Source organism: Sprattus sprattus (assembly GCF_963457725.1).
Source record: "Sprattus sprattus genome assembly, chromosome: 1".
In the NCBI taxonomy this organism is placed as follows: Eukaryota; Metazoa; Chordata; class Actinopteri; order Clupeiformes; family Clupeidae; genus Sprattus; species Sprattus sprattus.
In genome coordinates, this window is record NC_137920.1 from 66,448,775 (window position 1) to 66,464,696 (window position 15,922).

A 15,922-nucleotide genomic window follows, 5' to 3' on the forward strand; every position below is an offset into this window, starting at 1 on the left:
AGAGCAGCGGAAGTGTGTCGCTCCTCCGCTTCAAGTTTTAACACCTCGGACACAGGCAGAAACGAGAAACAAGTTTCATGAAATAAGCTAAACGAAACGAAACATGCTACATAGAAATGCGTCAAATGCCTCTGACAAACCAAAGAATAAACCAAAGGTAAGGTGACATTTGTGTGAAATTATTAATTCAGTTTTTATATTTATTGACGCTAGAAATAGACAAATAGACAAATAGACCAAAAGAGAAAAAGGTCAAAGTAAGCGGTTGGTCAAGTGACATATATTTAAATGATTGCATTGCAAATAGGTTGACCTCTCGCTAAATGATCAGCATGATTTAAATTATTATTAATATTATTAAAATATTTACTCTAAGAAGTGGCATGAATGTTGGATTTGCAAATTTTGCTATTGAAAAGAACTGTCTGGGACACTACCTGCAACCTCAGCAAACTGTATAGTACTGTGCGATCCAGTCTATGCATATTTTAACACAGGGGTTTTACCTCGTAAAAGTTACCTGAAACAACTTGCCATTTCTTCGAAGTGCAAATGTGCTTGTCTTTGTCTGTTTTTGTTTGCACAGAGATCGTCCAGCTTTGGTAAATTTGAGACGTTCAGACATGCTCGACAAGCCAAACCTGAGGAGAACGGAGTTGCTGTGGTACGACTGGCAAATGTTTTCTCCTTTTATAAATACTGTGATTATAACAGTGTATGAAATAATGTATGGATCTAATTTCAACATATTTTAGTACAAAATAGCAGCTAGCTCAAAAGTACACAATATGTATGGATGTTTTATTAACATCAAATTACTGCGTGATTGTTGACACTAATTTATTGCACTGCACTATAATCATGCTATTCAAGGCATGGTGCGCTGTAAACAGGTTAGCGTTAACTTTACTCACAATTGAGACTAGACTAGATTAACACAACACTGAGTGGCTATCAGCCAGACAGTAGAAACGCAAATGTTTTTTGTTCCCACCCTCCGTTTGGCGCAAATATATAGCCCCAGCTTGCACTTGCCTTATAGTGGAATCATGGCTTGTGTGTGTGTGTGTGTGTGTGTGTGTGTGTGTGTGTGTGTGTGTGTGTGTGTGTGTGTGTGTGTGTGTGTGTGTGTGTGTGTGTGTGTGTGTGTGTGTGTGTGTGTGTGTGTGTGTGTGTGTGTGTGTGTGTGTGTGTGTGTGTGTGTGTGTGTGTGTGTGTGTGTGTGATTGTGTGTTTGAGCATACATGTGTGCATGCGTGCGTGCCTGCGTGCGTGTGTGCGTGCGATATGTGCGTGCGATATGCTGCTGTGTGTGTGTGTGTGTGTGTGGGTGTGTGTGTGTGTATGTGTGTGTTTACCTGTATATGCCTGTTCGCCTGTACTGCAGTCCTCAGCAGAGGCCCCAGAGACCCCTGAAGCAGACCAGATGAGACAGGGGACCATCGGCAGGAAGATGAAAGCCATCTCTATGACCATGCGCAAACGAATGGGGAGAAAGTACATCAAAGCCCTGTCGGAGGAAGGGGTGAGTCGCAGTCCTTCACCATAGCAACACTACTGTTCTCCGTCAGCGTTTGTTTCTGAGTGTGTGAGAGAGAGGGGGATTCACAGAGTGACCTCCAGGGAAAATTGGGCAAGAATGTAGATCAGTGGCTTAGACTAGACATCCTAGTAGAGCCCACATACTATGTCACTACAGGATTCCACTTAAAACCACCATGAAGTTGCTCAGGGACCTTTTTCTCACCCGAAAAAACACACTGCTCCAGTGCAAGGCCTTTCCTATAAACAGCCATAGAGGAGCATGTGAAGATGGATTACACACACCTCTCATGTCTCAGTTATAAATGGTAAGGAAGCTCGTGTGGGGATTAAAGACTTTGCTCGTTGGGGGTGCAGGGGGAGGACCACGTCCTTGTGTAAACCGGGAGACTGAGCGGCTTTGGCACATGTAGAATTAAGCGTGTGATGGCAAAGGCGCCAGGCTCTTATTTGATTTCACTTTCTAAAGCACTCACACCCAACGTCAGAGCATCTAGGGGGTCCCTGGCTCACAGCTGACTTGTAAAGCATCATATGTCCATAGAGTTGTACTGTAACTCACTTTGAATATAAGCATAAAGGAACTTGTAAATGTCGTCCAGGGAGAGGACACAGAGGGAGACCATGAGGCAGAAGGAGACGCAGATGCAGACGCAAGCAACACACTGGCCAAAGCTTGCAGGAGGTCCAGCAACTCACTGGAGAGTCTCTACAGCCTCAACAGTGGACAGAGCTCATCCAGTAGGACTATACCTCTCAGTTCTCTGTTCAGTCCCGCCACAAATAGATTAAAGAGTCTCAATCATAGCATTCTAATCCTATCTGTTATAGCATTCTGACTCTATTTCTAGAATTCTAATGTGATATATTTGACACAACCCACAGCTACAAAAAACAATTGAATTCTAGAACAAGCTTACTACTAAAAGAACTAGCAACATGCTGGGTCCTGGTTAGTACCCAGGAGTAAAGTACATACATGGGTAAAGTAAAAAAATAAAGTAGACATGGTTTTTGGTCTTAATAGATAAATACATGTTGTAAATATGTTGTGATCACCATTCCTATAAAGCACTAGTGCGTTGATAAGCATTGCCATTGCATAGCACACATCTTTAAACTCTCTCATAGAGGGTTTCTGTACTTAGATGTGCTGTGTTTTAACTGTGTGTCACTGTTTGGTAGGCGGCATCACCAGCGGCTCTGAAGGCTCCAGCAACAGAGACAGCCTCAGGCTGGAGGAAGAGGCGCCCTTCACAGGGCAGTTCTGTGGCAGAGCCCGGGTGCACACAGACTTTGTGCCCAGTCCGTATGACACAGAGTCCCTCAGACTCAAGGTAACCAGACCGCTGCAGAGTGAGGGCATTTCACTTCTGCTGTTTCCTTTGTGACGTGTTTCTCTACATCAGTCATATCTGATTTTCAAGAACATCTTGGCATTCTATTGCGTGTTCATTTATTTCTTCAGGATTCATTTTTATCACGGTTTCATAACAGCCACATTTTCCGTTTCTTAAACGCCCTTGTTTGCAGGTGGGGGATGTGATTAATATCGTCAGTAAACCACCCATGGGGATATGGACAGGCATGCTAAACCATAGAGTGGGCAACTTTAAGTTCATATATGTGGACGTGCTGGTGGAGAAGGCCCCGGAGCCCCGGCGGAGAGTGAACCCCCAGGGGAGAAGCAAGAGGCCGCGGCCCAACACCTTACTGGAGCTCCTGGCTTGCCTCAACCTGGAGGTGAGTCCAGCAGAGGTCCTGTGCTCAACCAACAGTGAAGCTGCATCTGACGTGCATCTGGCCCAGAGCTGGCAGATTCATGTTAGACCAGATAGACCCATCTTAGACCAGGTCCAAATCACGTAGAACCAGGTTAGACCAGGTCCAAATCACATAGACCCATGTTAGACCAGGGCCAAATCAAGATAAGTTCTGTTTATATCTGTTCCAGGGATTTTTGTTATCTGTCAATTTGTGTTGTGCTTGAAACGTCAAAACTGTTGCAGACTGACTCATTCATCTTAATTAAGAGCTGAGCTGACGTCAGTCTGTGCAACCACTCCAAGCAGCATCAGTGTTATGTGTCTGTCTGATTAGTTTTTTCGTCAGATGTTGTCAGACAGGATGTGCTACACTGGTAGACCTGTCAGATAGATTCTGTTAGAGTTTGTGTGGAAACACTGACGTTTGAAAAAAAAAAAAATAGTCAGATCAGGACAGTTCAGTTTGTCTTGTTTGGTTTGTGAACGAACGTTCCTCGTCTCTGATCAGTAGTCAGATATAGGTTCTGTGTTGAAACGCTGCTGTTTTCTCAGGTCAGTCTGGTTTGTATCTACAGGAACACGCCTCATCTCTAATGCTCAATGGATACGAGACTGTGGAGGACCTGAAAGAACTGAAGGAGAAGCACCTCATTGAGCTGAACATAACCGACCCTGAGCATAGACACAGGCTACTCGCCGCCTCCGAGTGCCTCCACGACACAGACCGTGAGTGCGGTAGTCATAAGTGACAGTAGATGCATTCACATCGCATGCAAGTCAAGTTTATGTTTATTACCATTTTGGTTAAGATGAGATGGTCCAAGTCAGGTTTCTGTACCTCACCATTTTTTTATTTTACAATTTATCTGACAGGAAAGTCACTATGTAAAAGAGTTCTTGCATATCCTTTTACTGGTCCAGGTTAAGTCTATGTACTTCAGCATTTATTAGAGCTCAAGGTAAAAGTTTGTGCCCCTTGCCTGGTCAGTACTCAGTAACACCCCGAGTATCACAGCTTGTAAACGTTTTTTTGCAGCCAGCGAAAGGCTAAAGTGTAGTCCAGAACATCGGAGGTTCATGCAACACAGATGTGTCTGTGGCCATTTGTGTCTCCAAAACATGCTGTTGTGGACACGTCTCACAGCACACAAGCCCAATCACTCAATCACGGTGTCTGAGATTATATCTCTACGTCACGGGAAATTACAGCACAGACACCGTTTAACAGATCTATAGCTTTCTCCGCCGATCCATGACCGTTTTATCCTCCATCTAAATAGCAGTATTTGAAAAATGTTTCCAAAATGTATCAGGCTTGTTTTCTTTGCAAACATCTAACACTTACTTTTGTGGGTGAGGACGCGGTAAAAGTTTTCTATTTGTGTAGGTGTCGCTGCACAGTAGAAAGAGTATGTTAAAGGTCTTTTGGAGTCAAACAGAGATTTTCATTTGTCTTTCTAGCAATCCTTCAGGTAGTTATCTCTGAAGGTTTTCTTTGTCCTCCACACCTCCAGCGTTCCTGTTAACTGCCATCTCTTAATTACATTACAAACTGAGGAAATGGCAACCTGAAAATGGTTTGCTATTATCTTATAGCTTCTCCTCACTTCGGTATCTTCTATAGCCTCTTCCTGCTTTGTGGCTGCTAGGAAGAGTGCTAGGCAGCTGCTTTTATAAAGGTCATTTATAAAGCTTTGAAATTTGCATCACTTGGCCTGTCCTAAGAATAATTGTGAACAAGCCATAGACCGAACAAGCTCATTAATTAAGGTCTGAGACGTTGGTAAAAGTTTTCTGAGAGCTCAAATATCTTGGGGTGTCCAAACCTTGGTATGGTGCCCCTTTTTTGTCACTCTAAAAGGAAGCACGCTGTTCTTGCTTAAAAGGTTTCATCTTTAACGTTATGCCCCTTGGAGATCAGTTCATTCAGATGTTGACCAGGGGAGCACAAACCTTTGCATGAAACTGCATCATTTCACTTGTCCAAGTCAGGTTTTTGTACTTTACCATTTAAAAACAAAAATGTTTACATTGTCTTTGTGACAAAAAGGGGTATATACAACCAGAATGTGGTGCATGGGATAGAGTACCTAAATGCAAGTAAACATGCATCATAAAGCCATGGCGTGCTCATGAAACTCAGGCAGGAAGTGGACTTGAGGTTAGTGCGGTTGGCACACAGACAAACTGTTATCTGTGCTGATGTTTCTGTGAAAACACTCGCTTACATGCTGACTGTGAAAAAAAAAATGTAAAAACTAAACATTTGTGTTGTTGTTTGTACCCCAAAAGATGGCGAGGCGAACGAGGAGCCCACGTCTCCATCAGAGGCCCTGAAGCCTGAGCTGAAGGACTGCCCGCGCGACTCTGGGTGCTACATCCCCTCGGACGTCTCAGACAACAGCAAAGATGACACGGACAACCTGTTAGCACTCAGCTCCTCACCAGCGGAGACTTGATGATCCCCCCCCCCCCCCCCCCCCCCCCACACACACAAACACACACACAGAAACATACACACACATACACACAAACAAACACACACACACACACACACACACACACACACACACAGAGAAACCTACACACACACACATACACACACACACACACACAAGACTCTCCAGAGTTGGCTGGTCTACTCTTTGCACGTACTCATGTGCTGTGGTGGCATCAGGAGGTCACTGCTTCAGCTCAGACATATTGCCAGGCTGTTCTTTTGTAGCATTTGATTGTTGTACCGCGTGCGCTTGTGTCTTCTGCACCGCTGACCAGCACATGCATGGGAATCCCATCATGCCACGAGTTTAGCAGTGTTTCGGAGTGAGTTCAAATGATTGGTTTGTTGTGTCAGTGTTGAGGAATATGTTATTTTTTCTTTAGAGACTTCAGTGTGGTGATAAATGTATTTAAAGAAATACAGCCCAGAGATCACCACCCTTGGGCCGAATCTGAGCCGTAACTGGGCTGTAGCCGGCTGCCACCGGGCAGAATCTAATCAATGTGGGAAGAAATCAGTTGTGTAAATATTTGTCGTTATTGTCTGGGCCAATGCATGGCTGAGACGAACCTGTTATATTTCATGTTTAAAATAAAACATGATAACTGGCCATCCAAATATGACAGTTGAAAGGTTTGTTTGGGAATCTGTGTAGCACGTTCTCCGTGCTGTGCATGGAGAGTCACCTAGTGGAACCTAATTTGTGGGTGAGACTGATCTGATCTGAGCCCATCATCCGTTTAGACGTGTTGTGTCTGATAGGATGCACGGTACACGTAAATGAACTTCTTTTTCTGAATCAAGGGGCTTTCCATCCCTTGGCAGTGTCAGAATTGAATCAATAATTTTTTTTTAAAAAAGAAAAATGCTCAGCATTATCTACAGTATGCCTTACCCTTTAGAAATAACTTAAAATACACAAATCCATTCATCACAAACTTTCAATGAATTTACTGATTTTACCACAACATAGATAAACACACTACCTATAACAACAGAATAGACTGCAGAGGTAGCCGTTGCTTCCACATCTTACTTTACAGGGACATTTGGGCAACACTCATGGGCTTTAAGGTAATATTAGCCCTCATTGGTGTCCTCACTTAGACTGAACTATGAATACAAACATTTGAACACACGCAGGCTATACACCTCTAGGGCTACTAAAGAACCAGACGCAGGGATTGTTATTTTTTACACAACTTTATTAAATAAATCAACACAATGTGCAGTTTTACTGTCCTATGGAGATGCTGAGTGGAAATGTGCAGAGCCGTTACACTAAAGAATTGTATGATATCCGAGTCATTTAAGGTTTCACCCTCCTCCCTCCAGTGGAGGTAACATCACACATTCAACCACCTTGTAGCCACCAACATCCTGAACGGTTGCAATAAACCTCAAGATGCAATAGAGTCTGTCACATTTTCCTGATAAAAAACCCCCAAAACAAATACAAAAAGTTTATTTTGTCATGGTCAGTTCAAAACTGCGTTCTTGTAATCCTCTTGTATAGTTGGCAAAAAAGTAGCTCAAGTCTGATGCCTGATACTAGATTAAAGGAATGTGAATGCAGTAACTAATTTATTTGCCAGGAGCCACGATATAACGGTTTAACAACTGGTAGGTGAAATCTCATTGTCCAGTTATCTTTAGCAAATAAATAAATTCAGTATGCCATATGCAAATATGATAACAGACACTCTACTTCAAATATATTTTATAAAGGCATTTACAAAATCCTTAAAAGTAGTCCTCTGCAGTTTTTTGCCTCCAAAAGTTGAGCATTTATGGAATCAGTCTTTCCAGAAGGACTATACACCCCTACAAATATCTAAGATAAATCCTGAACACATGCAGATCTGAGCTCAGTGTTGTCTGGTCTTTCATGCATTTAAAAACCTCTTGTGTCCTTATTCTTCTGTACTCGCTGTGCAGGCTGGCCTTCTTCTGTTCTTGAGAGACAGGAAATGCCCCCAATGCTGTGTGAAATGTCATGAGGCCATTATAGAAATGCTGATACACACACACACACACACACACACACACACACACACACACACACACACGTACACACACATACACACACGTACACACACACACACACACACACACACACGTACACACACACACACACACACACACACACACGAACGCACACCATGTATGGTCCTAGTGTTCATTCAACGAAGCACTTGAATGTTGAAACAGAGTTTCTACCTGATGAACATTTGACAAAAACTACAGATGAAAGGACAGCGGCCTACATGCATCACAAAGACAAATACACTTTAGCCAAGTGCACATCGTTCTCCTATAAAGCAACATTCTAAATTTACTCTTAACAATAGCACAATGAGGTAAAAAAAAAAAATATGAGTCTGTGTTTGTGTTTGTGCATGTGTGTGAATCTGTATACCAACACTCCAACAAGATAATATAGTGTAGGTGTAAAATGGTAACAATCACAGTCATTGAGTTTCACATTGCAGACAGATATGTCCGTCTGCCAGAGATATCCAAAGTTGATCTGCTTTTTTTCCTGGAAACTACAACATACTTCAGCGACATATAACAAATAAAGAGTATTCATTTAAGACACTTTTTCTGTTCACTTTTTGCAATACCTTACAACGCATTGTTTATACAGTTGCTGCCAATAAGTATGATCCTTTTCTAAGGTTTTGGTTTCCAACTTTTCTACACAGCAATTACAATTAAGGCAGCAATGGAAAGTACATTTTACAAATGTCAATACAAATACAAGCTTCACAACCCACGTGAAATTGAGGAATACAATCCTAAAAGTATGACATGGGGATTTTCGGAATAAACTACCTTCTAGGTTATATACATTGACTGGACCAACAAGACCCATACCAATTCAACACAACATTCAACTTCAACTTCAGTGAATAAAGATCAACCATGCTCAAAACAACATTCAACTTCAACCTCCCGTGAATAAAGAAGTAGAGTGTAGTGCAGAGGAAAGATAGGTGCAGACAGCTCTTACACACATTTCCCCAATAGAAAACATACCAACCATCAGTGCCATAAATACAAAATAAGTAAATAAAACAAGGTAAATAACAAGGTAAATAAAAAAAAAAGAGTCCATGTTTTTTGTTTTCCTTCTGTGATATTTTCTAGTTCAGTTAGGAGTTTGCACACTACTGTTAGGACCTGTCCCAGTGGATCGGCGGGGAATGCCGGCGTGCAGTCAGTGGGGAATGCCACCGTGCGTGTAACGAACGTATCCGTTCCCAGCGAACATCGACAACTCATCTGTGCTCCCCACACCACTGTTTATTTCTATCAAAGAAGAAGAGCAGAGACATTTTCACCGATAAAGTTTGTCATTGTCCACACTGCCCTCAACAAACATAACTAATGAGTGTGCTGGCGGCCTTTCACTGTGTGATAGAACACTCTCGCCTCAAAGTCGATAAGAAGCACATGAGGTAAGAAAAGAATAGAAAAGCCTTTATTCTCAGGTAAGCAAGGGTGTAGAAAAAAATTCACATATTAATATACATTTCAAACTACTCAGTAGCCTACATGGAAAGGAAGCAAAGAGCAAGGAACCACCAACCATCGAGAGGAACTATTGAGCATCTAAAAGAATGATAGAACATCTAAAGGAACCACTGAGAATCTAAAGGAACTACTGACCATAAAACATCTGAAGGAACCGCTGATCATTAGTAAGGACCATAGAACATCTAAAAGGAACCACTAAATTTACAGGAACCACTGAGCATCAGAAAGGATCGTAGAACATCTAAAGCAGTGTTTCCCAAACTCGGGTACGAGTACCCCCAGGGGTACGCATAGGGATGTAAGGGGTATGCAGGGAAAAAAATGTGATTTGAATTTTCTAAGTAAAACAGCCCATTACATTTTCAAACTGACCTAGAAATAGACATGACATCTTAAATAGTCTAAATATCCCAGTCACAATGCCAAAAGCACACTCATGTATATTGTAGTGATCAGCGAAATAATTACACTGCGGTTAGCTCTCGTCAGAATCCCACTCGCTGATGCCCTGTGCAGAGAAGGGGGAGCTCGTTCCGTTTGCTGCACGAAAATGGATAAATGGTTAAAAAGAGTTAATCCCCGGTCCATAGAGACACCAACCGCTACTACTATTAGAAGGCCTACAATGGAGGATGCACCTGCCGGTGACAGCAACCCAGCTTGCTCTTCCAAGAGTACGTAGCTAGAGATTAGGGGTACAGGACTGTCAAAAGTTAGAGAAACACTGATCTAAAGGAACAACTGAGAATCTAAAGGAACCACTGAGCATCAGAAAGGACCATAGAGCAAGATAGAGAAACCACTGTGAATTTAAAGGAAACACTAAGCATCGAAAGTAAACTATTGGACATCTAAAGGAGCCTCAGAGCAGGGTATGTGCCTCACCTGAGAAGATGAGCTTCTCCTTCATGATGTTGACGTCGCGGCTGGGCCTGCGCGTCATGGCGCTCAGCATGATCTGCTCGGGGTTGTAGCTCTGCATCCCACTCATTTTCCATCTAGAGTGAGAGCACAAACACCACTGTCAGTCTCAGCACCTCAGAACCACCATCACCGCTGCTGCTGCTGCTGCTGCTGATGGGTGAGATTTACCACACAGCTTCGTCCTCCAAACAATGTTACGTTTATGTTCAGAATGTATGCAATACTAATAAAACAATCATTTAAAATGCACTCAGAAAAAGAACTAGTAAACTCAATGACATAACATAATGACACTGAATTTGTATTTTTTTTTTTGTTGAAAAAAGACAACACACAGTAGTCACCACAGCACTGTCATGAGAGCCAGAGAAAGGTTGTGTCCCCAACTGCAGCGGAAAATTACCTGATCATGTGAAAGCTGAGTGATGGCAGAACGTGGTGGAAGAAAAAAGGCATGCAGAAGAGGCGGAAAGCAGAGGCAGCAAAAAAAGAAGGAGAAAGAAGAGGGAGAAGAGGGAGTGAGGGAAAGGGAGAAGAGAGTAAAGAGAGAGGGAAGGCAGGGAGAGAGAGAGAGAGAACAGAGGGAGAGGAGACAGAAAGAGAGGGTAGGGAGGGAGAGAGAGAGAAAAGAGAGAAAGAAAGAGAAAGAGGGAAGGGAGGTAGAGAGAGAGGGTAAAAAGGTAGAGAAGAGAGCGAGGAAGAGAGACAGTGCAAGAAAGAGAGGGAATAGAGGGAGGGGTAGCGAGAGCAAGAGAGGGAGAGAGAGGGGGGAAAAAGGACTGTTCAGTTGAGTTCAGTTGAGTTCAGTTAAGCAGAAGCAAATGTGTTTCAAGCATGGCGCATACAACTACAGCACAACAAGAGAAAAGGTCAGTGACAGTAGGGTCAAAGGTCAGTGAGTGAGTCAGACCCTCAGTGAGAGTGGGGTCAAGAGAAAGAGACAGAAAGAAAGAATGAAAAAAAGAAAGAGCTCATCGGGTGTAATGCTGTAATGCCATCAATCTAATACATGGAGTTGTTAATAAAAGCCGCTAGATAAAGCAGATCAATCATAGCCAGCATCTACGGTGCACACTTCTCTAAAATGCCAAATGCATGGGCTATGGAGATGTCTGTTTGTCTAGTCAAATACACTAAGACTTACTTTTGATGTACAAATATCGCAACAACAACAGCAAAGGAGACAAAAACACAGGCTATCCAGATCAAGTAGTATGCATCTGGGCTCTGCCAAAAAAAACAAGAGGAAGAGATGTTAGGCGTCAACACACCACTAGGTGTCACTGTAGCATTAAAGTGACACTACTCACATAACAGCACACCAATGGATACCCTCATCTTACAGTGAATAAGAAGACAACTGAGGTAAAAGAGTACCAAGGAAGAGCAACGTTCATTTCTGTCACCTGTATAAATGTTTCATGCTGTTTTCCAATCTAAAAGGCTTTTTCAGGCATTCAAAATATTACATTAACCTTTACTGGGCACATTGTGAACCCAATGCATCGTCTCTACTGGTACAATATTTGCTGTGAATCATACAAAGATAAACTCCATCAGGTGGAGCCCTACCAGGAGCCATATAGGGTAAGGCACATCTTTGAGAATGTTGGGGGCTTCTGAGGAGACTGATGTCACGCCACTGCACCATAACACAGAGAAGAGCCAGGGGTCGTTCACCGTGTGCACATTCACACTCATGTTACTCCCCAAGTACTGCCTGTCAATCACAAACACACACACACATATATACACATACCCACGAACACACACACACACACACACACACGCACACACACACAAACAATATGTAACCTTAAGGGATAGTTTAGAAATGTGTTCATTCTGTACATCCACAAAATCAAAGAAACTGGAACAGTAACATGCACAAAAGTTCATTACAATCTACTTTATAAAAAGACAAAATAAGACCATTTAGAAAAAAGTTGAAGTGAAACATTTTTAAATCATCATTTATATAACGCATTAACAATTCACATTGTCTCACGGTGCTTAAGAGCCCAATGCCTGAACCTCCTAGAGCCCAATACCTGAACCCCCAATGCCTGAACCTGCTAGAGGTCAATACCTGAACCTCCTAGAGGTCAATACCTGAACCTCCTAGAGGCCAATACCTGAACCTGCTAGAGGCCAACACCTGAACCTCCTAGAGGCCAATACCTGAACCTGCTAGAGGCCAACACCTGAACCTCCTAGAGGCCAATACCTGAACCTGCTAGAGGCCAACACCTGAACCCCCAATGCCTGAACCTCCTAGAGGCCAATACCTGAACCTCCTAGAGGTCAATACCTGAACCTCCTAGAGGCCAATACCTGAACCTGCTAGAGGTCAATACCTGAACCTCCTAGAGGCCAACACCTGAACCTCCTAGAGGCCAACACCTGAACCTCCTAGAGGTCAATACCTGAACCTCCTAGAGGGCAATACCTGAACCTCCTAGAGGTCAATACCTGAACCTCCTAGAGGCCTATACCTGAACCTCCCAGAGGTCAACACCTGAACCCCCAATACCTGAACCTCCTAGAAGTCAATACCTGAACCTCCTAGAGCCCAATACCTGAACCTCCTAGAGCAAGCAAGTAGGCGATGGATGACCTCACCCTGCATATAACCACCATTAACTACGCCCCATCTAAAACACTACTAACTACGCCCCATCTAAAACACTACTAACTACGCCCCATCTAAAACACTACTAACTGCGCCCCATCTAAAACACTACTAACTACGCCCCATCTAAAACACTACTAACTACGCCCCATCTAAAACACTACTAACTACGCCCCATCTAAAACACTACTAACTACGCCCCATCTAAAACACTACTAACTACGCCCCATCTAAAACACCACTAACTACGCCCCATCTAAAACACTACTAACTACGCCCCATCTAAAACACTACTAACTACGCCCCATCTAAAACACTACTAACTACGCCCCATCTAAAACACTACTGACTACGCCCCATCTAAAACACTACTGACTACACCCCATCTAAAACACTACTGACTACGCCCCATCTAAAACACTACTGACTACGCCCCATCTAAAACACTACTAACTACGCCCCATCTAAAACACTACTAACTACACCCCATCTAAAACACTACTAACTACGCCCCATCTAAAACACTACTAACTACACCCCATCTAAAACACTACTAAGTACGCCCCATCTAAAACACTACTGACTACGCCCCATCTAAAACACTACTGACTACGCCCCATCTACACCCCATCAAACACTACTGACTATGTCATGTGTAGGGCTGTGGAGGATGTCTGGACCTGATGTCTGGCAGGACAGCCTGGCTGTAGTGGAGGGTGACGGCGGTGATGCCTTTCTGTCGGAGCTCCTTCGGGGTCAGCTTCTTTTGGGACGTCTGCCGGAGCCGAGGGGCCTCACGCCGGACCTTCTCTCTTTCAGCGTCAGGGGTCCACATCACCTGCAGGCGGACAACGTTACCGGCATGAAAACACAGATCCAGAAGAGACACACACACACACATATACACAAAACATACACACATAGGTACCTCACTGTAAGCCATCACCTGCAGGCACCTAACCAGGCCCAGGAGACACACACACACACACACACATCATCAGCAACACAGCTCCAGAACACACACACACACACAAACCTACAGGAAAACATTATACATTATCATCATAACCAATACAGGGCCAGGAAGCACATGCATATCACACATATGATAGGCCCAGGAAGTACACAGACCCACATCCACACGCACACGCACCCGCCATGTCCATGACCAAAAATCCAGACTGAACACACACACACACACATACACAATCACTCACAATACAGACCCCGCCCCACATACACACACACACACTCATACCATCAGCAACACTGTTCCATTACCACACACATACAGTATATCATGTCTTTGTCCAAAGAAACAACTAAAACAAAGACCAAACACACGCACACGCACACGCACACGCACAAACACACACACACACACACACACACAAAACACACAAACAAAACACACACACACACAAACCTTCAATGTGAGCAACATAGCTTCAGAAAACACAGCTTGCCACACAGGGGTGTGGCTTCCTGTAACTGTCTGCCTGTTCTCTCTGGGGCATTGATCCCCCACACGAGAGGAAACACACACACACACACACACACACACACACACACACACACACACACACACACACACCTATACACACACACACACATACACACACACACACACACACACACTCTATTTGTGTCCCAAAACAATAACACACTTCAGCAGACATGGGAGTCTTTATATCTAACGTGTGTAATACAACAGAGTGGCTGGTGCTGAGGTATGGTGATAGCAGTATGATGGTCATGAGTGAGATTCTCAGGGAGCATACATGACAATGAGATTCTCAGGGAGCATATCAAATACATAACAATGAGCTCCAACCCTTTCCTGCACTGGTAATACCTTTTCATAAAATGACTTAATCCAATTCAATTCCTCCTTATAGTAACTTATAACACCAAACATTGACTCAAGATGCTTTACAGAACCAAAGAGCTGAACCTGGTCTGCTAAACATGTGAAATGTTTTTTTCAAAAAAGTAGCCTCTGACAAAAGCATCTGCCAAAAGACCATAACATTAATTATATAGAAGTATAAATAAACAAGCGAATGTGCGCAAATATAAGCATGAAACACGGCCGGCTATCTGACCTTGTCCAGCCGGATGCCGGACCTCTGCACTACCCGGAGGGTGTCGATGATCCAGAGGTTGTAGCGGGGGTGTCCAGGAGGGGGCCGGCGGAGGCTGAACAGCACCGAGCAGTTGGCCTTGACAGCCAGCCGGAGCAGATCGGCCAAGCTGCACACCGTCTGGTTCCCTGCACGCCGCCGCTCCCGCTGGGACATGGATGACACCGTCCAGAACGGGTCCTCCTGAAGAACCAGACGCAGCGTGAGAACTGGCACCAACACACAGTCCAGTTGTCCTCAGACCCACAGACCCACTCCAGTTGCCCCCCAATGGACTCACATGATGAATAAATGAATGAATGAATGAATGAATGTATTCAATATTACGTGCCTCTCATATGTGAACATAAAGTGGCATTAAGGCTGAATATAGGACCATGTTCCAATTTGTTAGTGACTCCCCAAAAAAAATGAAAAATACTACTGATATGCAAAAAACATATAATAACTGGGAAATCTGGCACCTGAGAAAAAGCTTGTACCTTGAGGAACCAGAGTCCTGCTTTAAGGGAGTATAACTGGGGAATCTGCCCAATGAGAAAAAGCTTGTACCTTGAGGAACCACAGTCCTGCTTTAAGGGAGTATAACTGGGGAATCTGCCCCACTGAGAAAAAGCTTGTACCTTGAGGAACCAGAGTCCTGCGTTGAGGGATCGTAACTGTGCCCAGGTGAAGAGGGAGGCGTCATCAGACTGTCTCTGGGGGAAGAGTCTCTGCACATTCGTGGTCCGCCTCAGCGTCCGGTCACGCATGAGGAAGGGCACGCCGTCCAGACTGGGGGGAAGATGGAGATTTAATTATCGACTTATTTAGAAAGCAGATGTGACTTGCGTACAAAGGCATTCTATGTGGATGACTTAATGGTTAGAAT

The 15,922-nt window shown here is 43.7% G+C and overlaps 2 protein-coding genes across 2 annotated transcripts in view; one reads left to right on the plus strand and one right to left on the minus strand.

The window, feature by feature from the left end:
- Positions 1-362: 362 nt before the first annotated feature.
- Positions 363-5,767, plus strand: samsn1b (SAM domain, SH3 domain and nuclear localisation signals 1b; the record flags this gene model as incomplete). Its single annotated transcript, XM_080845930.1, is given in 8 exon segments — positions 363-431; positions 434-664; positions 1,388-1,525; positions 2,145-2,283; positions 2,728-2,879; positions 3,076-3,285; positions 3,884-4,034; positions 5,601-5,767. Coding segments are annotated over 8 exon segments (1,257 nt in total), but the record flags the coding sequence as incomplete, so codon positions are not given.
- Positions 5,768-7,071: 1,304 nt separating this feature from the next.
- Positions 7,072-15,922, minus strand: part of gdpd5a (glycerophosphodiester phosphodiesterase domain containing 5a) — an 18,647-nt gene continuing 9,796 nt past the window's right edge. Inside the window, exons 9-15 of the mRNA XM_080839799.1 lie at positions 15,675-15,825; positions 15,013-15,234; positions 13,588-13,745; positions 11,848-11,995; positions 11,420-11,502; positions 10,237-10,349; positions 7,072-9,123 (exon numbers count right to left, since the gene is read on the minus strand). Of these exons, the coding sequence (XP_080695925.1) occupies positions 9,032-9,123; positions 10,237-10,349; positions 11,420-11,502; positions 11,848-11,995; positions 13,588-13,745; positions 15,013-15,234; positions 15,675-15,825 (967 nt within the window). The 3' untranslated portion in view covers positions 7,072-9,031. The remainder of the gene's footprint in view (positions 9,124-10,236; positions 10,350-11,419; positions 11,503-11,847; positions 11,996-13,587; positions 13,746-15,012; positions 15,235-15,674; positions 15,826-15,922) is intronic.